Below are 26,424 nucleotides of genomic sequence, written 5' to 3' on the forward strand. Positions count from 1 at the left end.
AACTCCTAAGTTGGTAGCATTTTATTTTTGTCTGAAATTTAATAAGCAAAGAAAATGTGGTTAGCAATTTATGAATCAATCCCTCCAAACACAATCAGTAGGGCTCCCTCTCAATTCTCAATTATGGCCAAACCCCAGTAAAATGCAAAAGGAACCAAACAATTTTGAGCCTCTCAGTCCTTGCAAAGGGTCCAAATGGAATCTACTTAAAACCCAATACCCATATTTTTACTGGCATGAATCCTATCGTTGAATGAAAATAAATAAATAATGGTTAAAAATTATTGGACGTTTCGAACAGTTTAACCATCCAAATCAGTGATTTATTGATCAAATCAATAGTTTTTGGCCAAAAGACGATTCTGGGTAAAATGGAACCTGTCATCTTCCAATCCGGTTTTGAAAACCATGCTCCCCACAACTTGATGGCATCTTCTTGTCTAGGACTCATTTGTGGGGCCTGTAAGCGTCCCCTGACTTTAATGTATTTCTGTGTGTTGTGTCGGTGGATTCGGGTCTAAGGTCTTAGTAAAGGGGATCAGATATTTGATGGACCCGGTCCCATTAGAATATAATATCATACATCAATCAGATTCGAGTTTTAGGAAAATTTGAACCATTGTGTTGGTATCATGTTGGATTTAGGCACCAATAAAGGTGGAACACGGCTGTTGAATAGATTCTGATGGGTGTTCAAATTCGGATACTGAACCGAAAATCAAATAAAATGAATTTATTCGATTTTTGGTTTAGTTTGGTTTGGTTTGATTTTATTAGTTTTTTCAATTAAACCAAACCAGAAATTGAATTATATTGATTTAAAATTGAACTAAATTGATTTGAATTCGGCTTGGTTTTGATGTCTAATTCGGTTAATTCGATTCATGAAGATGATTTAACTGAAATGAACCAACCAAATGAACACTTTCATTACTCAAAAGTTATACCGGGTTAATCTCTGTTGAAAATTTATCAAAATTTTGTTGGGAGAATAACTGTTCAGTTTATCGTCAGAATTCTTAGTGCGTGCAATTAGAATAGATGTCAATTTTGAATTAATGTCAATACACATATTAACGAGTGTTTAAGGTGAAGGTGTTTGAAATTTTGAATTGTTGTAGATATAGAATGGAATTTAAAATTCTACAATAAGGTGAAGTTTAATTTTCCGTTTGTTTCAAACTGACTCATTCCGGTTTAGTGTTGGCTTTTTGCATTTGAACGGACCACGTTCACGGTTCATCAAATACCACTTTAACACCATGTGAAATATGAAATTTTGTTTTTGTCACTGAACACCACAAGAGTCAACAGTTGGCCCCCGAGATCCGACAGTGTGGATTAAAATCCCCAATTCACAACGAAATACTTCTGATCCTACGGCCAATGTTTTCTCAATCAACGGGAGCATTGACATGCGCATAATCCCATCGCTCTTCTAAGTTCTAATCCGGATTGAGAATCACGTAAACCAGGAAAATGGTAATCATATAATGGCATCTACGTAATTTTACCTTAAAAGAGAGGCAAGTTTGGAAATATAAAATCAGGTGTGGGTGAAGCAAAATGTATACATATATATATTTTTTAATTTTGTAATTTGTAATTTGTAAAATATATAAATAATTAAATACGGTAAAATATTTAATATTAAAATAATAACAATAATCCACAAGGAGAGGGAAGAGAGAGTGAGAGATAAATAGGGTTTTGAGATTAGGTTTTGCAGCTCTCTCTCATTTCTTGGCTGCCACTTTCATTCTCTCGTCGTCTCTGGCATTGCGGCTAGGGTTTCTAGCGACTCCATTTCTCTCTGTCTAAGAGAAAACAAAAGCCCTAAAGCGAAGTTTCTGTGGTTGTCTGCTGAAGATCTGAATCCATGGAGTTGAGGAACAACTAAGGTTCGGTTGCTATCGCCGGTTCAGTCTCTTTGAGTTAGGGTTCTTCGCGGTCGGAACAGAAATGGCAACTGCTAACCCTTTCGACCTGTTGGGTGACGATGATAACGACGATCCGTCGCAGTTGATCGCTGCTCAGCAGCAGAAGTTGTTACCGAAGAAAGCCCTATCTCCGACGCAAGCCACTGCTCCACAGCAGACCAAGCAGGCTAAGCTGCCCACCAAACCCCTTCCACCGGCCCAGGCTGGTGAGCTTTCGTTATTTCTAGTTCATCGGGGTCTATCATTCTTTTATAAATCCATGTTACTATTTTGCACTTCGTTTGTTTCGTCAAGTAATTTAAGTAGTGTTTTCCTCGTTTGTCTGTAATATGTGCCCCTCTGCTTCGTGTTATACGTATATAGTGGGAGAAATGCTTCTTATTGTTTTGTGAACATGTATGGAGGAACATTTGGATGCGATTCTGTCTGTATTTATATTCCTTCAGTTGCAGGGGCGGGATTTGTTGTCGTAGATTGCTTTATTTTCCTTTCTCATTCCTATGCGTTAGTTTGGAAACGATGTTCTACTGTCCATCGGTTCAGAATTTTGACTTTAGTTTATATTTGTTGGCCGTGACACTGCAGTCTGTTCGATTAGGATGAGCGGGGTTATTGGATCTCTGTTCACATGTAACTTTTGAGGGAAATATGGTTATTCAATTGTTTGTCTACTCCCCTGTGATTCGGATAGAAAATATTGGGTTCTTACATTGGAATTCATTATGGTGTCCTACTTTCTAGTTTCTACCTTCATTGTTGTAGGGACAGTCTTTCCCCTCTTGTCTCCCTTTATTTTATTTTGTTGGCAAAATGTCTCCTCTTGTGTTAGGATTTAGGTTTTGCATGCCAGAATTTTTACCTATTCTTTTAGTGCAATTTATTTTTTCCTATCTTCTCTTGCGGAGGTTGATTAATGTTTTTAGTATACTTACGGAAATGGATCCAAAATTGGCAAGCTCAAGTCATTTATTGACATAATTATTCTTTAAGGAGTGCGATATATATTTCCAAATTAACCATGCATCATCTTTCTGTTATTTACTTTTTCTCTTCTTTTGGGTAGTAAGAGAGGCAAAGAATGAACCTGCCCGTGGAGGTTCATTCTTTTAGTGCAATTTATTTTTTCCTATCTTCTCTTGCGGAGGTTGATTAATTGTTTTAGTATACTTACGGAAATGGATCCAAAATTGGCAAGCTCAAGTCATTTATTGACATAATTATTCTTTAAGGAGTACGATATATATTTCCAAATTAACCATGCTTCATCTTTTTGTTATTTACTTTTTCTCTTCTTTTGAGTAGTAAGAGAGGCAAAGAACGAACCTGCCCGTGGAGGCCGAGGTGGTGGACGTGGATTTGGCCGTGGTGGTGGGCGTGGATTCAATAGAGATTCAGTTAATAACGAAAATGCATTTAGCAGCAATGGATTCTCTGGAGGGTATGGTGCCCTTGAAGAGGGAGATACTGGGAAACCCTCTGAAAGGCGTGGCTATGGTGGACCACGTGGTCCTTACCGTGGTGGTCGTCGGGGCGGATTCAATAATGACGAAGTGGCAGAAGGGGAGCACCCTAAGAGGATATTTGAACGTCGGAGTGGGACTGGTCGAGGGTGAATATCCATTTTGCATGTTTTACCTATAGAGTACTTGCTGTTTTGTCTTGCCTATATGCTTTATGCACCTCAATTCTTTCATCAAACTTCATTATGTGTGCAGAAATGAGATGAAACGTGAAGGATCTGGTCGTGGTAACTGGGGAACTCCCACTGATGAAATCGTACAGTGAGTATTTTGGTTTTATCCTCAAGTCTCTTTTCACATTTTGGGAACCTCTAGTGATGTCATAAGTTCCTGCTGTTGAGATGCATGTTATTCATTTCTAGTTCGTAGCCATTTTTGTTGATTGCCTATTTCTTTTCTAATTCTACTAATTTAGGGAGACTGAGGAAGTTGAGAAGACTACAATTACTGAGAAGACAGGGGGAGAGGATGAAACTGGGGATACCAACAAGGAGAATCCTGTAAATGAGCCAGAAGAGAAGGAACCTGAAGATAAGGCGAGTCATTTTGCTATTTAAGTAGAAACATTTTTTAAGGCATACATTTCATGAATTTAGAATTTAGGGACATTTTATAATAAAAACAATAATCATTAAAATTGCCTTGGGAAACAAGATGTGTGATACAAGTTGCCTTGGGAAACTATATCATTAATCATTAAATTAATATTATCATGCATTACTAACATGGTTATGATGGCCCTTTTTTTTTCTGCCAGGAAATGACACTTGACGAGTATGAGAAGGTACTGGAAGAGAAACGCAAGGCTCTGCAGGCACTGAAGACCGAGGAACGGAAGGTGAACTTGGACAAGGACTTTGAATCCATGCAGCAGCTTGCTAGCAAGAAGGGCAATGACGATGTCTTCATTAAATTGGTGAAGCCCATTGTAACAGCTGGATGTTTTCCTGTGTTATGTAACTGAAATCTAGCGATTCTAACTTTGATTTGTTGTAGGGTTCGGAGAAGGACAAGCGCAAAGAGGCGATTGACAAGGAAGAGAGAACTAAAAAGGTACATGTTGTTCACATGATTTGTAAATAGCTTTTTTGGCATGCCATCAGAAACACTAGTGATGTTTTTATCATTCTGTCGTTTATATTCTTGACACCTATTTTAACTATTTTTTGATTTCAAATTTGTTGATTGAACTATTTCATGGTTGTTTTGTCTATTGGGTGTTGCCTGAAGTTGTACGCTATTGTTTGGGTCCTGCAAGTTGTTTGTGCATATTTGTTTTGCTGGCATAGATGCATTAAATGTGTAATAGTGTATGGATGATAAGAATCACGTGAACTTCTTAGCTATGTCTTGCATGTGTTGCCAATTTTTGTTGGTGATTATGGTCAAGGTTCAAAGTATCGATATCAGCCCGATATGCCCCTACAGGGGGTGTTTTGTGGTCTCGACCGGTTCAGGGGTGTATGGACCTTAAATTGACCCCTCTGAACCATATTTGAAGAAAAAGCTTAAAAAATAAAAAAAGGCTATTGATACTGTTCAAAACCCCACTTCCAGCATATTGAGCATATTGATATTTTGAGCTTTGATTATGGTTACAGTCTTTAATGAACCATGTGACAGGTTCAATGTATTCTCTATCTAGTTTTTTTTTTTTTTTTTCACTTTTATGGATCGATCTTAGAGAAATTCTCTTTTGAATATGTCTGGTTATCCTAGAAACTTATCATGGTTAGTTTGTGATTTTATTAGAGCCTCAAGATTATTCTTTTCTTTGGGATTTGGAAATTTTCCAATTGTATATATAACGAACTTCCCTTCCCAGGCACTTCCTGAAAATTTCGTTGTCTAGATTCAACAGCCTGTGCTGCATGACATGTTGGTTCACAGATACTTTTTACAGTATCTTGGTGCTGGATGCATTACATTTACAGGGTGAATTAACATGTCACGCATGTTAATTGTAAGTTGACATAGTGTTTAGATATTGATGCTGCCTTTGTTGTGTTGTACTGATGTCATTGCTATTGATAATTATATTTTTACTCCCGTATAAATGTATAAATAAGAGCTGCATATAATGTTTGATCTCATGCCAAACTAGGCTTCTTTTTTGTGGTTGTTCATGCCAACTGCTACTCGAGTTCTGGGTAATGATAGTGCTGTAGTGAACGACCCTTGAATTTATTGTGCAGTCTGTGAGCATTAATGAATTCCTAAAGCCTGCTGAAGGAGGGAGATATTATAGCCCTGGAGGGCGTGGTCGTGGACGCGGAGGCCGAGGTTCCAGAGGAGGATTTAGTGGTGTGAACCAGGCGAGCAATGTGGTGGCCCCGTCAATTGAAGATCCCGGGCAATTCCCAACCTTGGGTGGCAAGTGAGAGAGATTTAAGCTCTCCTCATACTTCTCAATCTCTATTTGCTTTTTTTTTTATTTTTATTTTTATTTTTATTATTATTCCTTTGTCCGGGTTCTTCCTTTGTTTTTGATCGTGAGGAGTTGGGTGAGTGGCAGTGGCACAGGATATGCACAGGAATAATTCAGTTTTTCCTGTATTGAAAAGAGATCGATCCCTGGGAACGTTTTTTAAATGTAAATTTTAGGTGTTTAATGTGTTTACATTTACTGTTGTTTTCCTTCATGGATTTTGTTTTTGTGGGGTCTTTGGAATGTTGGATCATGGATGATGCATTAGCCCCCAGTGCCCGGTTTGGCTCTGGCGGGCGGGGCAAATGGGAGGTGAGCGCCCGTTTAAATCTCCTCGGTCCTCTTACGAGGAGCCGACATTATTCGGCAAAATGCTTGGTTTTATTGGAGAAAACAGGCTGGGCTACAGCCTACAGTCTACTTTCAATTCCTTCTCGGCACGTTTGCCCCCCATCCCTTGCATTCATATTTAGTTCTTGACTATTTTTTTTGCTAAAAGAATATTTGATTTGCAATTATTATTTCCCCAAACCCATGCTAACGTGTATTTTCCAAACAACCAAACGTTTTTCAAATTAGTCAGCTTTATTTAATACTCCCATGGCCCAGTGTTTTGTAAGGGTCCTGTTACCTGTTAGTTGCTGTTGGCGGATGAAACAACTTAGATTCTTCTCATTGACCCGTTTCTGGCATCAATCATTCATCAAACGAGGCTGTGGATAGTGGAGGCTGATCTGGTGGTAGTCCAGAATTAGAGAGTATTGTCTTGTTCTTTGACAGCCGATTTAGTTGGTAGGCTGATAACAACAATTAGAGAGTATTGTCTTGTTCGTTATTTGTTTGCAAAAGTTGAGTATTTGTTTTGGTTGGGGTTGGACTTGAAGACTTGGTTATGGACATCTCTGGCAGTCGGTATGGTATTTTAAAATTTTCAAACTATGGGCTATATTACTCAAGAGACCACCATATCAATTACATGGGTCAAGAAAATAGACAGCATGTCCCGTTACCATCTATTAAAGTTGACTGAAGCTATGATTAAAATGCCCTTAACGATCAACTGTCTTATACATTTAAGTGGTGTTTGATAAATATGAAATCTGAAAAGTTAAAAAGATATTAAAAGTGTCTAAAATCTAAAAAGAGTTATGATGCTTTTCTACTTTTTAGATGCTCTAAATAGACAAGGTTGTTTGTATTGGATCAACCATTTAGCATTTAAAGTTCCCTGATTTTATCATTTTACTTCTAGAAAAGACTATTTTGAGTTCAATTTGCACTATTTCATATCAAATAATTTATGAAATTCAAAATAGTATTAAAATAATATGAATAAAAAATAATAAATAACACAATTAAAATTATTAAAAATAATTGATGACTAATAAAAAATAGTAAAGTAATTAATACCTAATAAAAATTAAAATAATTAATAATTAAAAGTAATAGATAAGAGGATTTCAAATGAAAAAGTGGTTTGCAGTTGGGTTGAGCTTGGAGTTCATGGTGAGTTATGATGAATGAAAAATCCAAAAACATAAACAAACATACAACCGAAAAAAAATTGATAACCAAATTCATCAATGGTTTGGAGATTATAACAACTATAATTTAACAAATCAAAATCAAAATAAACATAAAGAGTTGTTTGAAGAAGAGCAAAAACATAAAGATTAGAATCAAAATAAGCATAAAGATTAGAACAACTGTAAGCCAGTGTTAAACATAAAGAGTCGTTTGAAGAAGAATATCTGAACCCTATGAACAAACATTTGAAGAAGAGGAGGAGGATACCTTCGACGAGACGAGAAATGATCTTCAATTGAGACAAGCGTTGATCTTCAGACAAGACGAGCGATGGTCGTGAGGATGCTCTTCTAGAGAGAAAACACAAATGGAGGAAAATGTTAGGTTTTGGGGTTAATAAGGGCAAAATCGCATCATTTCCATGTTTTTTTGGGAGGTATTTTTGACTTTCGGCTTGCTCTGAAATGCGTTTGAGCACGTTAAGAGCTGGCCCATGAGCTTTAAAATTCAGATCTGAATGAGATTCAGACCCATTTTCAGAAATAACACCAAATGATCTGAAAAACACAATTTTCGGACACTGAACCTCTGAAAAGCATTATCAAACGCCCCCATAGTGTAAAACACCAGAAATTGCAAAAAAAAAAAAACTTAAGAAATAAATAAAATTGTAAAAGAAAATAAAAAAATACACAAAAATATAGGAAAATTGCAAGAAGTTTCAAGAAAAATTCAGAGGAAAATGCAAAAAAAGAAAGTTGTAAAAATACAAAAATTAAAGAAAAATAGAATTGCATAAGAAACAAGAAAAAATATAGAAAACTTAGAAAATACATTAAATGATAAAAATTGACATATATTTCAGCCAAAATCAGAAATTGCATAAAATATTGTCGACGATCAATCCACATGTTTGAAGCGTGGGCTTCCCGGATTATCCCTAGCTTGTAAAACCGTCCGATCAAGGACCGGTGGTGGGTTCACCAGTTTCTCACCTCTAGCGATCTTCGCCCAAGAATTGATGAAATGAATTGTGGATTGACCGTCGACAATGTTTTTCGATATAGCCATGCCGATGCTGACAACGCCACAGCGGAACCGGGTGAGTTGCATCAATAGCAAAGGCAGGTCGTTAATGGGGGAGCTATAGTCAACATAAGGGATGGGATTTCGATCTCTGGGGTGGGTGCGAAGTCGCCCAATCAAGTCGTCAATTTTGGCTTCAGACTCTGCGTCAAAGAGCTGAGCGCCCATGCCTTCGTAGTCGAGGTTGAGTTCCCAGGCAACCACCGTCGATCCAGTGCAAACGTCCTGCTAGTAGGTAGAAGTGCACCGACACTTGGCTTAAAGCCTCGCTATTAGGAAAGTGAATAATATCCTCTGATTTAGGAAGGTGTACAATTAGGAAAGTGTATAATATCCTCTGAATTAGGAAGGTGTATAATATCTTGTTAGACTTTCCTTTTCTTTTACTTACTATTGTTAGACTTTCTTTTTTCTTTTACTTACTATTTTTCTGCCCCAAACTTGTATATATATTGTAGCCTTCGGCCCTTCTTGTACATGTTTTCCATGAGAAAGAATTTCTCCCACTAAAAGTTCTTCTCCTTCTCTGAGTTCTGCTGTTTTCAGTTATCCCTTTCTTATGGTTTTTATAATTCTATCTTAATTATTATGCTCTTCGTAGTTTTCTCATGGTATCAGAGCCGTGGTGAGTTTCACCACTGATCCGTTCAGAGGGCGTGTGCCCATCGAAGAAGAGGAGTCGTGTGACTCGTAACAGCCATGTTCGGTGTGTGCTGAACCACTTCTTCAATCCATCCGTATTTCGAGTAACCTCATATCTGAAGCAATGACTGGCAGCATCTCATCCACCTCTTTCAAGATTCCATCAATCAGTGATCCCACGTCTATGTATTATCTGAGCTCGTTTGATAGTCCAGGTATGCTTCTAAGCCAAATCATTCTTAATGGAGAAAACTATCATATTTGGGAAAAGGCCTTTCAAAGAGCTCTAAAATCTAAAAACAAATTGAGTTTCATTGATGGGACTCTAGAGAGAACTAAGGCGGATGACATTGACAAAAATACTTGGGATAAATGCAATGCTATGGTTGTTTCATGGATTTTTAATTGTGTCGACAAAAGCATACAAAACACTATAATTTTCTTTGATGATGCTAGAGAGTTGTGGATTGAACTCCAACAAAGATATCATCAAGGACATGGTCCCCAAATATATCAATTAAAGGGAGAATTAAATGAATCTAGGCAAGGGTCTCTAAGTGTCACATATTACTATGCTAAACTAAAAGGAATATGGGATCAGTTAGATTAGTATACTAAAACCAACACTTGTGTATGCGGATCGACGTGCAAAACGTTGATCAATATATTGGAAGAAAGAGAGAATGAAAAGGTCTATAAATTTTTAATGGGCCTTGATGATCGATATGGTACCGTTAGATCAAACATTATAAGCATGGACCCACTGCCTTCACTCACTTGTTGCTTTGCCATGATATCAAGAGAAGAATTACAATTGAAGGCAAGGCAGCGCGAAGATCCAAGGATACAAGCTGCTGCCTTTGCAAGCCAAGGTAAATTAGATCAAAGGGGTCAAACAAGAGAAGGGCGAGACTTTGCTGATCTACCCATAGTTTGTACTCACTGCAAGAGACCTGGATATGACAAATCCCGCTGTTTTGAAATCATCGGGTACCCAGAACACTGGAAGAATCAAAATGGAGGTAAAGCAGGCTGTGGTCGAGGACGAGGCAATGGAAATCGCGGAGGCAAAGGAGCTACGGACAATGCCATCCAAGGCCGAGCAGGTGTCGTCACTGAAGAAGTGGGAGCATCAAACAACACTGCACAGATGTCGTCCCTCACGCAAGCCCAACTTGATCGTTTAATGCCTCTTTTGGGTACAGGTGATTCAGAAAACATGATCCATGATGCACTGTCTGGTAAGAATTTTTCCTTGGTTCGCTTATCAAATTGGATTATTGATAGTGGTACGTCACACCACGTTTCTAGTAATCTTAAAGTCTTTGAGAATGTTCGAGAGGCTGGAATGGATGAAAGAGTCGTCATCCCAAATGGGGATTCTTTGAAAGTGAATAAAATAGGGGACATCATGATTAACAGACATATCAAATTGAAAGATGTTCTTTATGTTCCAAATTTAAAATGTAATTTGATATCTTCAAGAAAGTTAAGTGAAGATATGGGTTGTGCTATTACTTACTATTTGAATGTTTGTGTAATACAGGACCCCACCCGGCAGACACTGATTGGACTGGGTGATCTCAATGATGGCCTGTACTATTTGCGAAACACACATAGTGCTCATGCAATGGCCGCCAAGAAGAATACAGAGGAATTGTGGCACAAGCGTCTAGGACATCTTTCTGAGAAAAACGTATTGTACTTATCTGGAGTATGTGGTTTTGACCGTAATAGTAATTATGTTGAGTACTGTGATATATGTCATCGTGCAAAACAGACACGAATTCCATTTCCTTTAAGCGACAATAAAGCTTCACGTGCATTTGAACTAGTACATTGTGACTTATGGGGACGGTATCATACTCCATCTCTCTTAGGAGCCCATTATTTCTTAACCATCGTGGACGATTTTACACATACTACGTGGGTATATCTTTTGCATGATAAATCAGAAACTCAAAAGGTCTTCATGTCCTTTTGTATTATGGTTAGGAAACAATTTGGGGTCAATATCAAGATAGTTCATAGTGATAATGGAACAGAATTCATAGAGACTCTCAACAAATTTTTCCTTAGCCAAGGAATCATTCATCAAACCTCCTGTGTTGGGACACCGCAACAAAATGGGAGAGTGGAAAGGAAGCACCAACACATCCTCAACGTGGCAAGAGCTTTACGCTTTCAAGCCAATTTAACTTTGAAGTTTTGGGGGGAGTGTGTTATGGCAGCAGTTCATCTAATTAACTACACTCCAAGCAATGTACTAGGAGGCCGCACACCATTTGAAGTGTTGTTTTGAAAAACACCCAATTACTTTCACATTAAAGTTTTTGGGTGCCTTGCGTATGCCAAAAGGCAAGGCATTGGAAAGGATAAGTTTGGAGAACGTGCCGAGAAGTGTATTTTCGTTGGTTTCTCATATGGAAAGAAATGATGGAAAATGTATAATTTGGAGAAGGGAGATATCTTTACATCCCGATATGTACATTTCTATGAGGAAGTCTTTCCTTTCAACAACAATGAGGCACTTAGAGGAGAACGACTTCTAAGTGAGGGGGAGCACGTGATTGTGGAAGATGAAAATGAGCCATTTAGAGATAAGAGGAGTCTTGGGGCTAATGACGATAGGTACAAATGAGGAAGGTGTCCACACAACTGATGAGATAACAAATTCGGAAGAACATCAAGGAACAGGTGCGCCTGACCAAGCTGTAGTGAGCACACCACAAAGAAACAAAAATGAGCAATCTGTTCGACGACGGGAGTGACCTCAACGAGAAAGAAAACGACCTGGATATTTAAGAGACTATGTGTGTGACGCGTTGCTACCACCATCCAACGTGAACTCAGTTCAAAAGGCGGCTGTAGGTAAGGCCCATTCTCTAACACACTACATTTGCTATAGTAAATTTAGTCCAACTCATAAAGCTTTCTTAGCGGCCATCGATTCTCATGATGAGCCAACCAGTTATACACAGGCAGTCAAAGATGAACGATGGATTGAGGCAATGGACAAAGAAGTTAAGGCCTTGGAAGAAAACAAAACATGGGAAATTGTGAGTTTGCCTCCAGGGAAGAAAGTGGTCGGATGCAAATGGGTCTACAAAATTAAGTACAAATTGGATGGAAGCGTTGTACGTTTCAAGGCAATGTTGGTTGTACAAGGTTTCACTCAAAGATGGGGAGAGGATTATACAGAGACTTTCGCTCCAGTAGCAAAGCATGTATCTGTTCGTGTCTTTTTAGCAGTGGCAGTAGCAAAGGGATGGGAACTTCATCAAATGGATGTAAACAATGTGTTTCTGCATGGTGACCTCAAAGAAGAAACTTACATGAAGCTCCCACCAAGCTTCAGCTCCGAAAAACCAAATGCAGTATGCAGGCTACAAAAGTCTCTATATGGCCTAAAACAGGCCTCTAGAAACTGGTTCACAAAGTTGACAGCATCCTTGCGTGAGTATGGTTTCAGGCAATCCACTGCAGAAAGCACTCTCTTCATATACAGAAAGGGAAACATCTTTCTTGGTCTCTTGGTGTATGTTGATGACATTATACTAGCTGGGAACAGTTCAGAAACGTGTGCAGAGTTCAAGGCGTATCTCAACAGTTGTTTCAAGATAAAGGACTTAGGAAATTTGAAATATTTCCTTGGAATAGAAGTAGCTCGGTCCACTACTGGATTGTTTCTGAATCAACACAAGTTTGTTCTAGACATTTTGAAAGAAACTGGACTGACTGGATGCAAACCCATAGACACCCCAATTGAGCAAAATCATCATTTGGGGTACGACAATGGGGATTTTCATTCTGATCCAAATCAGTACCGAAGATCGGTGGAACGACTATTGTACCTGACAATCACGAGGCCCGACATTACTTATGCTGTGCATGTGCTTAGCCAGTTCGTCCAGCAACCCCGAGTTGAACATTGGAACGGCCTGATGCGCGTTCTGAGATATCTCAAGGGATGCCCAGGGCAAGGTATATTGCTAAATAGTGAGAATGATGTGGTATTGCGAGGATACTGCGATGCAGATTGGGCAAGTTGCCCTTTGACCAGAAAATCAATAACGGGTTTGTACTTCCAACTTGGTTTTTCTCCTATTCTTTGGAGGAGCAAGAAACAACCCACAGTGTCTAGATCCTCGGCAGAAGCAGAATATAGAGCCATGGCCATGGCTACTAGTGAAGTAGTCTGGTTGCGGAGACTATTGAGTGAATTATTAACACCGCAATCAAGAGCCACTAGTCTTTTCTGTGACAACAATACAACTTTATAGATTGCAAGCAATCCCGTTTTCCATGAGAGAACTAAACACATCGAAGTAGATTGCCATTTTGTACGTGAGAAGCTGCTTTCTGGCGAAATTTTACCACGCTACCTTCCATCACATCTACAGTTAGCGGATTTGTTCACTAAAGGTCTTGGCAAGCGACAATTTCAATTTCCCCTATGCAAGTTGGGCATTTCAGACCTTCATGCTCCAACTTGAGGGGGAGTATTAGGAAAGTGAATAATATCCTCTGATTTAGAAAGGTGTACAATTAGGAAAGTGTATAATATCCTCTAAATTAGGGAGGTGTATAATATCTTGTTAGACTTTCCTTTTTTTTTACTTACTATTGTTAGACTTTCTTTTTCTTTTACTTACTATTTTCTGCCCCAAACTTGTATATATATTGTAGCCTTCGGCCCTTCTTGTACATGTTTTCCATGAGAAAGAATTTCTCCCACTAAAAGTTCTTCTCCTTCTCTGAGTTCTGCTGTTTTCAGTTATCCCTTTCTTATGGTTTTTATAATTCTGTCTTAATTATTATGCTCTTCGTAGTTTTCTCACTCGCTCATGGTTTCGATTGTTGGGATGACGGAAACGCCCAGGGGTCAGTAGAAGTAGATGATTTTTACATGGGTGAAGTGAAGCCCTTGAGCTGATCAAGCTCTGATAACCAGAAACGGTCGCTTGGGGTTGGATCGATTGGTTTAACTGTGAAAGAAGACCACCTGAGCTTCACTATCTCTAGTTGGGCCATCGATGAGTACAGGTTTTTAGGGGTGAGCAAACAAAAGAACAAAAAACAAAAAACCGAATCATCGAAACCGAACCAAAAAAATCCGTTAACCAAACGGTTGGTTCGATGTTTTTAAAAAACTGAAGGTACTAGTTTGGTTTTGGTTAACTAATATAGGAAACCGACAGTTAACTAAACCGACCGGTATACATATATTTTTATTTATTATATATATTATGTATATTATATATATATATATATTTATATATTATAAATTAATAAATATGCATTATATATAAATATATTTATAATATATTATATATTATTTAAAATATAATATTATATATATTTATAATTTTTATTATATATTTATATAATATATATTGAAAAAATTAAAAACCAACAAATCGAACCAATGATTAACCAAACTGTTAACCGATTAACTGACTGGCTTCGATTCGGTTCCGATTACCAATTTTCTAAAAACCGATAATACCAATTTGATTCCAAAAAATGCCTCACCGAACTGTAAGAACCCCTACTCTTTACTACAGATTGATCCACGTCTTCAATCTGGTAACACCGTTCGTATGTAGATAGATTCCCTATACGTTTTGAAAAATTATGGTAAGTTTTAGATGATTTCCTTGTTGATAATTGGGATAGGGCAATCCCTAGGTTTGTTTTGTATAGCCTATTTATCTATCCTTGTATATCCAAAATACATTCTAACAAATGAGAAAGATTAATAAGAGAGAAAGAAAGGAAATGGAGTTGGATTTGGATATTTGAATTTGTAAAAGCCTCCTATATAAGACTTATTAGAGAGGAAATGGGGTTAGGGTTATTAATAACCAACATGAATTCAGATTTGTTCAACACATCAACCTTACTGTACATTGGGGATCTTCATTGTTATTACATGGGGTGGTATTTCCAATGGACATCTGCAACGTGTTGTGAGAAAATCCATATTACCCGATATGGGCTCATATCAAAACAAAAAGTATAAATTTCGAATTCAGATCTGATCCCCACATTAGGATTTAGGGGAAAAACTTTAGTTGTTGGGGGCCAACAATATAAGCTGTTGAGATAGTTTCGGCACTATCATGAGAATGGATAAATTAATAATTACATCTTAATTTATTTTGACTAAATATCAAAGTATGGGCATGAATAGGTGAACTGCCCAAAACGTACCCAGCCCAGAAACTCTCTCAACAGCCTATGCTGTTGGGCCCCAACAATCAAAGTTAACCCAGATTTAAGAGTGGCCGTTGAAGAAGTCCCTATGTACCACTGTAATGGCTTTTTTTTAGTATTTGGTGATACACCACACCCAAATCCAAAATCCACTATAGGGGCCATTTTGAGTAGCCTTACTAGCACCATACTTATAACCCCGCTCCTCAAATTTGGTGGTAGCAGTATTTCAATGATTGAATCCCTGTCTCTACCAAAATGAACCACAGTTATAATGCAAATAAATTTGCACTGATGCAAAATGGTTTGAGTGTAAATCCTGACTTATTTTTGTTTCAAATTTTAGCTTGTTTTGTTTAATTGTAGTAAAAATAAAGTAAATTAAGACATCAAGTAGAATAAAGTAAAATTCAAAATAAAATTAACGGAAATTTGCATTTTCTTCATTTGAACTCCCATACATTTATATTAGTGCAAATAAAATTGCACTGCAACCAAACACATTATAAGGGACATTTTGAACTAACCTTCACCAAGTGAATCTATTTTTCATGTCACCCAAATAATAAATTTTTAATTTAGGATAAATTTCTTAAACTATCTTTATTCATTTAGTTAATTGACTAAATGTATCCTTATTATTTGAAAATTGATTTAGTTAATTCACTCTACCCTTATCGTTAATATTAAAAACCCAATGTTACCCTCATCCCCTTCCTCCTCCACCTCTCTCTATCTTCCTCGCACCTTCTCCTTCCTCCTTCATCAATACTTAGATCGCCGTCGATTTCGATCGAAGATGACGACAGTGGAGTTCACGCCAATCCGGAACGGGATTATTTTTTACTAACGTTGTTTATGGCTTTGTTTTTTTATGCAAAATGGGGTTTCGAGTTTGGTGTCTGCATTGATCCGACTGAAGGAATTGCAGTATGAGCGTCGATACCCTCGGGGAAGGGGAGAATTAGGGTTCTTGTCCGTAGTCCTTGGATTTCCATGGGTGATGGTGGAGTCGCCTATGTGCCTTCGCAGCATGTTATGGAAAGGTTTCCAATTCCGAATATGTTCTGCGGGGGCAATGGTGGCTTCAACTCCAAGTCTCTTCAGTTTGCAGAATCACAAATTCAGAGAAAGCATGAGAAGAAAATGGAAGTAGAGAAAGAAGATTTTGGTCTAGTCAAAGGGCGAAAAAGAGGTGCAGAGAAGGGTGAATTGGGTTTAGAGAGAGGGAAGTTGAGAAGGATGAAATTCTGGCCGACTTGCTGCCAAAGGATGAAACCGAGGAGGGAAAATTGTGTTTAACGAAGGGCCCGAAAGCAGAATTGGAGAACGGTGAGTTTGTTCCAGATAAATTGAAAAAAAAAAAAAAAAAGAGAAGCTGAGAAGGGAGAGTTAGTTCCTGATACATCATCGACTCGGATCACTTGGCTTCACAATGACTTAAGCACTGAGTCAATATCTTATCCCACCTCAGAGTCGAGCTCATACCTAATCAACACGGAGATCAGCTACTGAGTCGTTACCTGAACTCGGAATCGAACTCTACTGGCGCCTCGAACCGCTTGCTCTGTAAGTCCGATTCACAACGACGGAATGATTTCTCGTTGATGGTCTCAAGGATGGGTTTCCAAGACCGAGTCGTAGTTGACGTTTGACACCGATAAGCCGCTAGATATGCCTCTTGTGCCACACTGCTTGTGACTCGGTCCCAAAACGAGTTAGTTAGCTCTTGCAGGCGCGGAATTACTTCTGAAACCGGCGGAGCTATTAAGCCTCGACATTAGGACTGCTTTCTGGGTGTCTAGCATCGGAGGCAGAGACGCCGCGTTTGGCGATCGCTGTGAGCCTTGTGTCCAGAGAGACGAGGTCGACGGGAGAGGCATCGGACTGAAACAGGGAGAAAGGTAGTAGTAAGAAAGTGAGGTAGAAAGGACTATAGTTCAGGGGAACCATGGAGAGGTGAACCGGAGAAAGTGAAGAATGAATGTGGTTTCTCTGAAAGCTGGCAGTTCTGTCGCTGCTCTCCGTCGCTTGGTCCGGCCAAAACACACAACAAATTAGCGGCGGATTTTCCGTGTGTTCTGCTACTCTGCCCATGAACCCAACAACGATGGGAAAAAGGGGAGAGAAAGAGGGAGAGGCCGATGGGGAAAAAGAAGAAGAGAGAAATAAAGGTATAGAGAGAAACAGATTAAAAGGGTAAAATAGTCTTTTTATTTTTTTTGTTAATGAGAAATTAAGGAATATTAACGTAAGGGAAGTATTAATCATTTGTGGAATAGCATTAGTCAATTTTCAAACAGTAGTAAAGGTATACTTTGACTTAGCCAATTCACTAAGGGTAGTTTAAGAAATTTATCCTTTAATTTATTTGGCATAAATATTCTAATTTACTTCATCAGAATCTTCGTTTTAATTTTAATTCACATGAACCAAACATAACCTTAAAATTGCTTCGAACTTTCGACTCGATATGTTAGGAGTGTTCACGGTTCAGTTCTTTGCAGTTTAGAGAAGATCTAAGACAAAACTAGTAAATTATGATTTAAAAAAATTTCAAACCAAACCAAAGCAAACCATTTTGGGCATGAAAATGAAATCATACTAAACCGTTTTATTATGATATGGTGCGATTTCTAATATGGTTTGGAGAACTGCAATTTAACAACATATGAAACCGAATCAAACCATTTTCAAATGCAGACTGAAACCGAATCAAATCACAAATTTGGTTTGAATCGATTCGGTTTTACGGTTTCAACCACACAATGAACACCCCTACATCAGATGGTCTGGTGGAGGGGCGGTCCGGTCTCCGGTCTCCCTATAACGGAAAGTTAAGGACTTGACACTGCTAATAATTCTATATTTCTATTTAAGAGAAGTGAACCCCGATTCTGCCCGACCATGTTCTCTGCCTAAATACCGACAGGCGATGGCCGATGCCTCCCAGGATTACAAGAAATCATCGCTCATCTTTGCTTACGTTGGTTTCACAAACAAAATACCGCTATTCTCCACTTTCCAACTTCCGATTTCTGCACCCAAATGCCAACAGAGGCCGAGACACAGAAGCCACCAACGGCTCTTCTCGTTCCCACCCGGCGGGCAAAACCAACGTGGTTCCCACCGATAAGATGACGTCAAGGAAACCTATTTTCAACGGAAAACTTGGGCAATTCGATCGATATGGGTTCGGCGATATTGTTTCGTCGAATAAGATGATCACCAGCTATATTCGTTCTGGTGATTTGGATTCTGCGCTTAGGATATTCGAGAACATGACTGTTAAAACCACAGTTACTTGGAATTCAATCTTGGCTGGCTACTCGAGGCAGGCCGGGAAATTGAGAGAAGCGCGCCAACTATTTGATCGAATTCCTGAACCGGATACGGTCTCATTCAATACCATGTTAGCTTGCTACTTTCATAACTCGGATATCGAAAGCGCTCGACGTTTTTTTGATAGAATGCCAGTTAGAGATGCTGCATCTTGGAATACCATGATTTCAGGTCTCTCCCAGAATGGGAAGATGGCTGAAGCCCATGAGCTCTTTAAGGTAATGCCAGAAAAGAATAGTGTATCGTGGAGTGCCATGATTTCGGGTTATGTGGAGGCTGGGTGTTTGGACTCGGCAGTGGAATTGTTCCAGCAAGCTCCGGTTAAGAGTGTGGTTGCATGGACAGCGATGATTACTGGGTTTATGAAGTCGGGGAAGATTGAGTCGGCGGAAGAATTATTTAAAGAAATGCCGGATAGGAATTTGGTGACTTGGAATGCCATGGTTGCTGGTTATGTGGAGAATGGTCAAGCAGAGACTGGATTAAAGCTTTTTAGAAGGATGGTGGCAACGGGAATCAGGCCCAACCATTCGAGCTTCTGTAGCGTTCTCTTGGGTTGCAGTAGTTTGTCTGCTCTGGAATTGGGGAAACAGGTCCATCAGTTTATCTCTAAGTCATCGTTGAGTCTTAATACAACTGTTGGGACTTCGTTGATCAGTATGTATTGCAAATGTGGGAATCTTGAAGATGCACAAAAGTTGTTCAGTGATATGTCCCAAAAGGATGCTGTTACTTGGAATGCAATGATTTCTGGATATGCCCAACACGGTTTTGGGGAAAAAGCAATTTGTTTGTTTGACGAGATGACAAAGAGGGGAATAAAACCAAATTGGATCACCTTTGTTGCGGTTTTATCAGCTTGTAACCATGCCGGGTTAGTAGATCTTGGAATTCAATATTTCAATTCTATGGAAAGAGATTATGGGTTTGAAGCTATGCCAGATCACTACACATGTATGGTTGATCTGCTTGGTCGAGCTGGTTTACTGGTTGAAGCTGTAGATTTGATCAAGCAAATGCCTTTCAAAGCACATTCTGCCATATTCGGTACCCTCCTGGGGGCTTGTAGGATCCACAAGAACTTGGAACTGGCTGAGTTTGCAGCTAAAAACCTGCTTGATCTGGAACCAATGAGTGCTGCGGCTTATGTTCAACTTGCCAATGTCTATGCTGCAATGAAAAGGTGGGACCAAGTTGCCAGGGTACGCCAATTAATGAAGGACAAAAAGGTTGTGAAGATGCCTGGGTACAGTTGGGTTGAGGTGAAGAGTGTTGTTCATGAGTTCAGATCAGGTGACAGGGTTCACCCAAAATTGGCTTCTATACATGCAAAATTAGATGACTTGGAGCATAGGATGAAACTGGCAGGGTATGTGCCTGATCTTGATTTTGCATTGCATGATGTGGGGGAGGAGCAGAAGGAGATGATATTGTTGAGGCATAGTGAGAAGCTGGCAATTGCTTTTGCACTGATCAGTGCACCCCAGGGGACTCAAATCCGGGTGTTTAAGAACCTTAGAGTCTGTGGGGATTGCCACAATGCAATCAAGTACATCTCTGCAATTGAGAAGAGAGAAATCATTGTAAGAGATACTACAAGGTTCCACCATTTCAGGAATGGGCATTGTTCTTGTGGCGACTACTGGTAAGCATGCACAAGTGGTTGGGGGGGGGTTTCAACTTTGGGGTCTGAACTCCTGGACCCAGCTGGATTATTCTCTGTATTAGCCTCAAGTATAAAGTTCAATTTTGGGTTGCAGTAAAAGTTGTCTGGTTATCTCATGCCCAAACATAACTCTCTAATTTAAGTTTATACAAAGTCTGTTCATGCTCTGCACATGAAGTGGCTGATACAAGTCAAGAAAAATGCAAAGTCAAAGAAGTCATTTGCCTCATGACAGCTATTTATACAAGCTGTAACCATTGCAGATCACCAAAGATACTCTGTGAAAAAGGAACACCCAACGAGAAACAATAGATTGGATGGCATAAAATATCTGCTACCCATGGTAAACTAGATGGACCTGAGGGAAGATCAGTTTCTCGTCCTGGAGGTCAAAGAACTACCTTATATTACAGAGGCAAGTAGGGCTAGATATATATGCATATACATCTAAAGAGCACCTTTTGTTTTGGGTATACATGTATTGTACGGGTCGTTTGATGGCATAATGATGTTAGGGCAGTAGAGAATTCTGGTCGAAGGATGATCTTCTACAAGATGTGGGTACTGATATAAAATTGGATGATGATACCATGAAACTATAACGAACAAACTTTCTAAGGTAGGGGACACAAGGCATCCTTCTGTGAGAAGAATAGCGAAAAGAACAGAGAAAATGAATGGACTACAGTTGGTAGAAGAAAATATGGTGGAATGAGGAAGCCCACTTTCAGCCCAAGATTTGATTTCGATATGGCAAAGGATAGAACTTGGGGTAAGAAACAATACAATTGGACAGGATTTAAAAACCAGTGATTTGAATGTGCTAAAGGGCCTACCCGAACAAGATATCTAAATGCTGGACATGCGACTATTATGCCAATGGCGACTGTAAGCAATAGAAAACAATGGGTCCAGAAAACAAGTTCGATTGTTGTTCCTTATGAAAACAATTAGGAAAATGAGAGCAGGTACCCCTATCCAAAACTTAAATGTTTTTGAAAATGGAAATAATTATGCAGATGACAAGAACTATGAAGATGTGGAAGGTGAAACCAATCAAATAGTGGAAGAGGGAGAAGGAGATAAGGACGAGGACTGGGATGAGCAAGCAGGCCAAGAAAACTATGATAATATGCATGCAGAGGATGCAAGTGAGCTGAACTCTGAGCAGGAATATGTCAATCTCAGGAATAATGAGGATAAGATAGATCCAGAGATAAAATCGGTTGCAAATGAAGCTTCTCAGTTCAGTTTTGCAGGCACGCCCTTGAGCTCATCAGAGCCCATAGGCCTGCTATATGTAGTTTTCTTGAAACTAGGAAAAATTTGGAGAGAACTAAAAAAGTAGTTAAATCTTTTGCAAATCTTTATGACTATTTTGTAGTGGATCCCATTGGATTTTCGGGTGGTTTATGGATTTTTTGGGATAAAAACAGATGTAAGGTTGATGTTATTTTGTTAAATGATCGTTTAGTGAATTCTCTAATTTATGATATGGCTACTAGAAAATCTTGGTTCTGTACATTGTGTTAATGCTCCCCCAAATAAAAATGATATGGAATTGGATTAGATATATCTCTGAAAATACTAGAGCACAGTGTTTAATTGGAGATTTTAATGCTATCAAAGATATAGAGGACAAGAGGGGTTGTAGATCGGTCTTACCATATCAGACTAGAGATTTTAATGAGCTTATAAATGGTTGTAATCTTCTTGATTTAAAAATGTTGGGGAATAAATTCACTTGGAGAATAGATCTACATGGGAGAGACTCAATTGGGATCTTGTAAACAGTGAGCAGATCAATGAATTTTCAGAAGCTTACTTGGAGAACCTCCCTTTTCTCTCGTCTGATCACTCCCCAATTCTTCTTAACACTGATTGCTTTAATCGTTCAGGCCTAAAACCATTTAGGTTTGAAGCCATGTGGTGCCAAGAAGAAAGCCTTGGGGAGGTGGTTGCTAATTCGTGGAGGCTGGATTCTAGAGGTTCAAGAGCTATGAAGTTTATAAGAAGAAGGAACTTTTCGAGTTCAGAATATCAGAAAATGGAATAGAAACATTTTGGAAATATTTTTATCAAAAAGAAAAATATTCTCATTAGATTAAAGGATGTTCAAAGTTTTTCTAAGGTTTTAAAACATGAAGAAATTCATTGGGTCCAAATAGTAAGAATTAATTGGGCTAAAGTTCGGTGACAAAAATAATAATTTTTTTCAAACCATGGTGGCAATAAGGAATAATAATAAAATCTTCAAAATTATAAATGACGAGGGAGAATGGATCAATGATCAAGTCGAAATTGCTGATTTTTTTTTTTTTTTTTGTTAGCAAGTTTGAAGACAGATTTAAATCTGAAGGTGCTATAGGGGTTGACGATTTCATTGAATATATAAACCCTTGTATTACGGATTAGCAGAATAAATTGATTTCTGCTGAATTTTCTAACAAAGAGATATGGGAGGTGCTTCTTTCAATGAAAGATCTTAAAGCTCCATGTCCATATGGACTTAATGTTTTGTTCTTCAAAAAGTATTGGAATATTATAGGGGATTCGGTGAGTGAAGCAATCAAAGATTTCTTTAACTCAGGAAAATTGAATAAAATATTTAATGAAACTTTTATAACTCTAATCCCCAAATCAAAAAATCCTGAAGATGTTAACAACTTTAGGTCTATAAGCCTATGTAATGTGATTTACAAAATTATTGTTAAAATCCTAGTTAATAGAATTAAACCCCTTCTTCATTCTAACATCTCCCCTTTTCAAAGTGCTTTTATCCTAAATAGACAGATTAATGACAACATCTTGATAGCCCATGAAATGGAAATTATTGAGGGTGTTGACATGGAAAAAGCCTATGATAGGCTTGAATGGGAATTTATTGAGGGTGTTCTTAATAGATTTGGTTTTCACAAGAAATGGATAGACTAGGTTATGACTTGTATAAAGTTAGTCTCATACCAAATTTTGATAAATGGTGTCCCATCCAGAAAGTTCAAGCCCTATAAAGAGGGATTAGACAGGGAGACCCCTGTCCCCTTACATTTTTGTCCTTTGTGCTGAGGCCCTTACCAAAAATCTTACAAAGGAAGCAGACAAGCCAAAGAGCCCTATTGGTTGCAGAGCCTCAAGAGGGGGACCATGTGTTCCTATTCTCCAATTTGCTGATGATTGCCATATTTTCATAAAAACGACAATCCTAGTTTGTTTGAAAATCAAAGAAATTCTTAGTGATTTTGTTAAGGCTTTAGGGAAATGCCCAAATTTCTCAAAGTCGGCCTTAAAGTTCTCAAAGAATATTCCATTAAGACTGCAAAAAATAATGTTAAAAGTCATGAAAATCCCCCTTGAAAGGAAAGAAAACACTTACCTGGGGGCTCCCATAATAAATGGTCAAGTGTCAAAGAATTTGTTTAGAGATCTCCAAGAAAAAGTTAAGAATAAACTTGCTGGGTGGAAACAAAAAAACTCTTTCTTTGGAAGGTAGAGTTACACTCCTTAATTTGGCGATAAGTTCTATGCCACATTTTATCATGAGGTCTTTCAAGTGCCCGATTAATGTCATTGAGGAGATAAACAAGAGCCAAAGAAATTTTCTGAGTAAAGGGAATGGTAAGAAGCCTATTCACCTTATTAATTGGGAAAAAGTATGCCTTCCCAAAAGATGGGGAGGCTTAGGCCTTAAGAATCTCCACTAGGTGAATGAGGCTTACCTTGCCAAGTTAGGTTGGAAGATTTTGAAAGAAAATCAAAATCTTTGGGTCAAAGTTGTGACTCACAAGCATTTAACAAAAGAAGATTTTTGGAACACTAACTCAAAACAGGGGATCGCATGGGCTTGGAGAGGAATTCTTAACTCAAGACACCTTCTCAGGAGGGGGATTGGGTGGAGAATTAGTGATGGTAGAAATGTTAAATTTGGGGATGATAATTGGCTTGAGCAGGGACCCATTAAGGATTTGGTGAACGAAGACCTCTCCATAGAAGAAGAAAATCTTCTTGTCTTTGATTTGATGGACCATGAGAGGGGAGTGTGGAAGGTGAACTCATTGAAAAACCAAGTTCCAAATTTTGTATGGACTAATATTAGGTCCATCTTCCTTCCTTTGAGAGATAGAAGAGATAAATTAATCTAGAGATTAGACCCCAAGGGAAATTTTACTATCAAATCTGCTTATAAGGAGGCTAGTGTCAGACCCTTGACATACTAGCACGTTAGTGGCACAGAGTGGGCCACGGGCCATGGACCTAATGAGGCATTGAGACATGAAATACATGGCCTACGGATTAGGCCAAGGCATGGGCGGACGGCTCATGCAAGATCAGGTGATGAGGCCATGAGGGGGCAACACGACTAGGTGGACTGAGGGATCTGGCAGGCATAGGCAGGCTGAACAAGCGCCTAGCTAGGACAAGGCCAGCACCTAGCGTACAGGGTAACTTAGCAGGTGTCAAGCTAGGACAGGGTCAACACCCAGGCGTAGGCGGACATGCGCCATGACACAGACAGTGCAGTCATGCTACAACACATGAGTGCGGACATTTGGGCAAGTTGGCGGGCTAGACTTACACAGATGCATAGTGATGCCTAGGAGAGACCTTAACACAAAATGCGACTGAGGGCTTGGCACATGCCATAGGCGAGCCGGATGCCTTAGGCGTGGACGCGAGGAGCAGGACACTCTGTTGACAAGTGCAGTGGCATTACTATAAATATGATAGTATGACAATTCAAAAATATGATGTTATCTTTTGGCAAAGGGCCAAAAGCTTAACGTACTCTTAGGGGAGGTGGTGGACTCTCCACGGGTAGCACCAGCAGCAGGTTGGGTGCCCATGCCCCAAGGCTGGGTGGGGCTATGTGCGGAGTTAGTGGCGCACATGACAAGGTGGACACACTTGGTGGTTGGGTATTACGCGAGCAACCTGATGATGGTCGCACGCACACAACATTGTGGTGTGTGCTATAACTGAGACACAGATAGGGCTAGTGTGACATGCTGTCACGGTCTGACACAGGATTAGCCTTGCCTACGCTTGGCGGGCTTACGTTAAGGGACACCATCATCATTTTTGCCTATAAGATTTTTGGGAGAATTGATGTCATCTTCAGGCAAACCTCTAAACGCTTAACGTACTCTTTGAGGAGGGGTGGTCGACCTCCTTGGGTGCCTAACATTGGCACTCTTAGACCAACGTCCCTTGCGGGGTGGCCCTGGTTAATGGCTAGCATGGCTGCCAGGGTTCCTCATGGGCGCACACATGCTCATGGGGACAGTGTTTGGACCGGCACTGCACCACCGACACTCTAGGGAGGCTTGGCATGCGGGCCTGGCTCAAGCATGACCCTTCACCATGCCAGCCCCTTGCCTAAGCTAAATGAGCTATCCCGTTGCCCATAGCGCACAGGTGTGTTCCGATCTAGTGGTTCCTATCATCATTGGCACTCATGTGCCTACATCATCGGCATACAGGAGTCCCTTCTCATCAGCGCTCAGTCGCCTCTCATCATGGTCGTCCCCCTTTAGCATGTAAGAGGCGCCTCCCATGGACCAACCAGAGCCAGTCGAGTGCCCCGGCCATGCGACTTGAGGTCATGATCCAGTGCTACTGACCTTGGTGGAGCCATCTCATCGGGCAACTCCTAGCCTCGCATCATACAAAGGCTTGTCCTAGCTTGCCTTGGCCTAGACGCCGGACGGGTTTCTTCCGCTGCAGAACTACCCCCGCCTCCCCGTGATAGTTGGTATCAGAGCAAGCTAGCCAACTGCTGTCGCAGTTGGTATCAGAGCATATCGGCATAGAGCCAGTTGAAGCGGTCATCACGACAAGCAACACATCGCGGGGTGTGGTCCCTAGGCACTTCCACTCGGGTACAAGCAAGCAAGCATACACATCAGGCCTAGTAAGAGGCCATTCATTGTGTCCCCATTCCAATGACCCCAAAACAGCGCCCATGCGGGGGCAGACGCATGAGACATTACATGGGAGGCATATTGTGGCATTTTGAGTGGGGGAGTGCCATGCTTCCTCATGGACACCAGTTGCTGT

General features: G+C 39.6%; 3 protein-coding genes across 4 annotated transcripts; all 3 read left to right on the top strand.

Annotated features, from left to right (window-relative positions):
- Window positions 1–1,671: 1,671 nt before the first annotated feature.
- LOC104610505 (RGG repeats nuclear RNA binding protein A) lies at window positions 1,672–6,102 on the top strand. 2 transcript variants are annotated; one of them, XM_010277156.3, is made up of 7 exons: window positions 1,672–2,146; window positions 3,243–3,549; window positions 3,656–3,721; window positions 3,876–3,996; window positions 4,218–4,376; window positions 4,457–4,513; window positions 5,656–6,102. In XM_010277156.3, the coding sequence occupies exons 1-7, from the start codon at window positions 1,963–1,965 to the stop codon at window positions 5,839–5,841; spliced, it is 1,080 nt and encodes a 359-aa protein (XP_010275458.1). In that variant the 5' UTR covers window positions 1,672–1,962; the 3' UTR covers window positions 5,842–6,102. The 2 variants fall into 2 exon arrangements, with proteins under 2 accessions (XP_010275458.1, XP_088751997.1); XM_088895871.1 differs by having other exon boundaries at window positions 5,565–5,744.
- Window positions 6,103–8,159: 2,057 nt separating this feature from the next.
- Window positions 8,160–11,090, top strand: LOC148804360 (uncharacterized). Its single transcript, XM_088886856.1, has 2 exons — window positions 8,160–10,384; window positions 10,690–11,090. Exons 1-2 carry the CDS (start codon window positions 9,850–9,852, stop codon window positions 10,722–10,724), a joined length of 570 nt encoding a protein of 189 aa, XP_088742982.1. The 5' UTR covers window positions 8,160–9,849; the 3' UTR covers window positions 10,725–11,090.
- A 6,960-nt stretch (window positions 11,091–18,050) lies between these two features.
- LOC104610507 (Tetratricopeptide repeat (TPR)-like superfamily protein) lies at window positions 18,051–21,857 on the top strand. The gene has a single exon (XM_010277157.3). The coding sequence runs from the start codon at window positions 18,305–18,307 to the stop codon at window positions 20,351–20,353; it is 2,049 nt and encodes a 682-aa protein (XP_010275459.1). The 5' UTR covers window positions 18,051–18,304; the 3' UTR covers window positions 20,354–21,857.
- The last annotated feature ends 4,567 nt before the right edge of the window (window positions 21,858–26,424 follow it).

This window comes from Nelumbo nucifera, chromosome 1, assembly GCF_055504915.1.
Source record: "Nelumbo nucifera cultivar China Antique chromosome 1, China Antique-T2T, whole genome shotgun sequence".
NCBI classification, from domain to species: Eukaryota; Viridiplantae; Streptophyta; class Magnoliopsida; order Proteales; family Nelumbonaceae; genus Nelumbo; species Nelumbo nucifera.